This window comes from Arachis ipaensis, chromosome B4, assembly GCF_059453495.1.
Source record: "Arachis ipaensis isolate K30076 ecotype BB chromosome B4, ASM5945349v1, whole genome shotgun sequence".
Taxonomy (NCBI): Eukaryota; Viridiplantae; Streptophyta; class Magnoliopsida; order Fabales; family Fabaceae; genus Arachis; species Arachis ipaensis.
In genome coordinates, this window is record NC_142439.1 from 106,168,584 (window position 1) to 106,172,592 (window position 4,009).

Here is a 4,009-nt window from a genome sequence, read left to right on the forward strand (position 1 = left end):
GAATCAATAAGTCTACCCTTATAATGTTTTAAAAATTTATTAGATATTCTTTTGTGAACTTAAAAATTTATCAAATATTTTATTTTCTTTAAAAATTTGTAAGTTCATGACAAAATTTTTTAAAAACCTAATTGTGTTATGATGCATACTAATATAGACATGTGACACGACACGGAATACACTCACAGGCGAATTTTAAAATTTATAAATTACGGAGACATGTATACATATAAAATATGAATTAATTTTTTTAATTAGTTTTAATGTCTTATTTTAATTATATCAAGTATTTAAAATATTTTTTGTTTTAATAAATAATAATATATATTATATCTAAATTTATTTTAAAAATATATATTAAAAATAAGACTGAACATGTTAATACGTGATAGTATTTAGATATGTCTAAACATGTTTAGAGAAGAATTTTTTATTTTTTATTAGTTATACTACATGCATCCCAAAATCAACCATTAAAGTCAATTATTAGTATAAAATATATATTAGAATATAAATACACATTAAAAATAAATTAAATTACATATATATTTATACACAAATATATTGGTGACTAATTTTAGATTTTTAGTAGCTAATTTTACTGTACAAATAATATTTTTATTTTTATTAAAATACGATTAAATATAACATACATGCATATTAAATAAATATCAATAAATATCATATTCAAAATGCGTCCGATCCACTAAGGGTCTGTTTGGGTGAGCTTCTAAAAAAAGATCTTTTTTCGAGTTATCTTTTTTTAAAAGATCTTATGGAGAAGTAAAAGTAATTTTATGTTTAGATATCTCATGTAAAAAGATCTTTTTATCTATCAATTATGTTTGGGTATAACAATATAAAAATATTTTTTTGTTTATTTATTACATGAAAAACATCATTTTTTTAAGAAAAAAAGATTTTTTAAAAAAAGATGTAAATTTACAACTTCTCAAAATATATATATATATATTTTTTAATACTTTTACTTTTACTCCTAGAAATTTATCAAACAAGCTTAAAAAAAAAAAAAATCTTTTTTCATTAAAAATTTTTTTTTTAAACAAAATAATCACCCCAAAACAAGCACTAATACAGTAACTCAAAAAAAAAAAAAAAGCATTAGGCTATTCTCTAAAATAATTCACCGTCTAAATTTTGTAAACGAATATTTTAGTAAGCTATCTTTAAAAAAGTGTAAAGAAGCATAGATAACTATTTGGGATTTGGGGTTTGGCACACCCATTTCCGTTATCACTTATCACTGTCGCCAATATCATCGCCCTCATTCCTCATACATATATATTCAACTATTCATCAATCTTAATTCAAGTCCTGTGTTTGTTTTTGTCTCATTAGATACAACTCTGTGTTCTCCGATCATCAGTGAAAACCATGGGAAAGGACAGGAAAGTGGGAGTAGCAATGGACTTCTCAAAGAGCAGCAAGAATGCTCTGAAATGGGCACTTGACAACTTGGCTGATAAAGGTGACACTTTCTATATCATCCACATCAACCCTAATTCTCCTGATGAATCTCGTAACCAGCTTTGGCTCAAAGATGGTTCTCGTAAGTATTTTCTTTTCTTTTTTCTTTTTATTGCAGATTTTGTTCTAAACCTGTTATTGATCTGATCTGACTTCGTTTGGTTATGTTTGCAGCTCTGATTCCTTTGACGGAGTTTAGAGAGCAAGAGATTATGAACAAGTATGCAGTTCAAACTGATATTGAGGTTCTTGATTTGCTTGACACTGCTGCAAGACAAAAAGAGGTTTCTTTTTGTTTTTACTTTTTTAATTATTTTATTTTTGTTCTAATCTCTGTTTGCTTTTGTTGTTCTCTCTGTTTTTCTCTGTATTGATTTTTTGGCATAGATTGTTCTAGAGGTACCTTTATGAGTGAAGTTATGTTTTGATTCAGGTGAACATTGTTGCAAAAATTTATTGGGGTGATGCAAGAGAGAAACTTCTGGATTCTATTGAAGATCTGAAACTGGACTCAATTGTACTGGGAAGCAGGGGACTTAGCACAATCCAAAGGTGTGTATTTTATTTATTTATTTATTTTCACATTTCCCTGTTTTTATTGTTCTTTGGACTTTGGAGTATAGTTTAGAAAAAAAAATTAGGATGACACAAGTTAATTGGCTTTTGTGTGTACTGAAAAGACAAAAGATACAATTAAGATATAATGGAAAAGTTTTTTCGTAGATAATATAATGGAAGAGTGTAAAAACAATTATTTGTTCTTGCTGAAGATTTTTTTGAGTCTACCAAAAATATTTTTCTTGTGAAAATAACGATATATATAATTTTGAAAAACACAATCAGTGGTTATGGTGACTGGTGGTTGGTTGTAAAACCACCTAAAAATATTATTTAATTTTCTTATTTTCTTTTTTAAACTTTCATTTTCGTTATATCTTCTTAACCAAATACCAAGATTAGATTTAGACATTAGAATCAAAGATTATGCTGCAATCATATTTTTAAGTTTAAAGGTGTAATTCAAGCTTTAAAATTATTAGAGTAAGAATATATTTAGACCCTATTTTCTGTAAAATTTATTTATAAATAGATCATAGTTTAAAATTTTGGAAAATTTATATTTTTCAATTAAATTCAATAAATATGACAGTCAGGGCAGCAAAATAAATGAATAAGAGAGGATATCTTAAAAACTTTGTTAAAGAACTAGATATTTCAGAAATTCTGAAAAACATGAATCACAATCACCTATCATGTTCTTTTTTTTTATACGGAATAAGAAAATCACACCTATTGCTTGATTGATACACCTCTATATAATATCTTTCTCTATTTATTGTGACTTGGATCTCATGGATTACCCTGTTCCTGTGATGGTGCTTAAAAAAAAAAATACCAGGATAATATTGGGAAGTGTTAGCAACTTTGTGATGACACATGCCCCATGCCCTGTTACCATTGTCAAGGATTCAAGCACCACCAAGTAGTGTATACATATGATGATCAATTTGTTGGGAGAGCATTTCAGTAATCTTTATCTTTATCTAGCTTTATATGACTATATACTATACTCTTTCTATATTTATGTTCTTTGTATTGTGGCTTCAGTGTTGAGAATTGAGAATAAGGTATTATTTTATATTTTCCATATTATCAAAAGTATAATGTAATTTGAGGAGACATATTAGGGATTATATGTCTTTGGATTCTCATTTGTGACGGGAGTTATGGCGAGATTGTGACTTTTTGTCGTTTGGTTGTTATACTTTGAGCTCATATCTTAATAAGTTCTTGGCAATTTATAGCGTAAATAATAAATTACTAGTAAACAAGTGAAAAGGTCTAAACATCTTTCTAAGGTCAAAACTTTGAATCCATAAAAAAAAATTCAAATTGGAACCTTAACTTTAACCGTATATCCGTTCATATTTAGATGTGTGCCATTTTCAAAAGGAGTTGCTGAGATATTTGGTAATTCAAATCTAAAGTGTGAGCTACAGGATAAGATTTTTGTGTTTCGTTAATTAGTCTGCCTTATCGGACAACACGGTCATGGACGGTGACAATTCCATTTTTCTAGTAGTATATTATTGCCAACCACTTTGTCATCATGCCCATTTGGGCACATGGTACATGGTATTCATCATTGTCAATTCTTCCAATATTCCTACCCATGCTTTGCACATAGCATTTGGTTGGGAGCGCATGTTTCGGGCAGCACTAGGTCACGAACAAGCAATGCACCTGTGACACAAATATGTGAGTGTCATTTTTTAGATGTATTTCGGTTTTATTATATTATTTATTTCTTAATATAATCGAATCTATTTGTGTTGTATTGTGTTAATGTTTTTACTTTTTAGATGAATATCTTTTCTATATACTATATATTGATTGATAATACGGTACTTCTTTAAATATATAAGATTTCAGCCATAGAAAAAAAAAATATAATGCAGCCTACCCTGCTAAAATAGGAGATTAAAAAACTTTAGCCTATTCCGATATTTTTTGAAAAATT

General features: G+C 27.6%; 1 protein-coding gene across 1 annotated transcript; it reads left to right on the forward strand.

Annotated features, from left to right (window-relative positions):
* Positions 1–1,128: 1,128 nt before the first annotated feature.
* LOC107639512 (universal stress protein PHOS32) lies at positions 1,129–3,251 on the forward strand. Its single transcript, XM_016343032.2, has 4 exons — positions 1,129–1,570; positions 1,663–1,772; positions 1,922–2,040; positions 2,888–3,251. The coding sequence occupies exons 1-4, from the start codon at positions 1,396–1,398 to the stop codon at positions 2,973–2,975; spliced, it is 492 nt and encodes a 163-aa protein (XP_016198518.1). The 5' UTR covers positions 1,129–1,395; the 3' UTR covers positions 2,976–3,251.
* Positions 3,252–4,009: the final 758 nt, after the last annotated feature.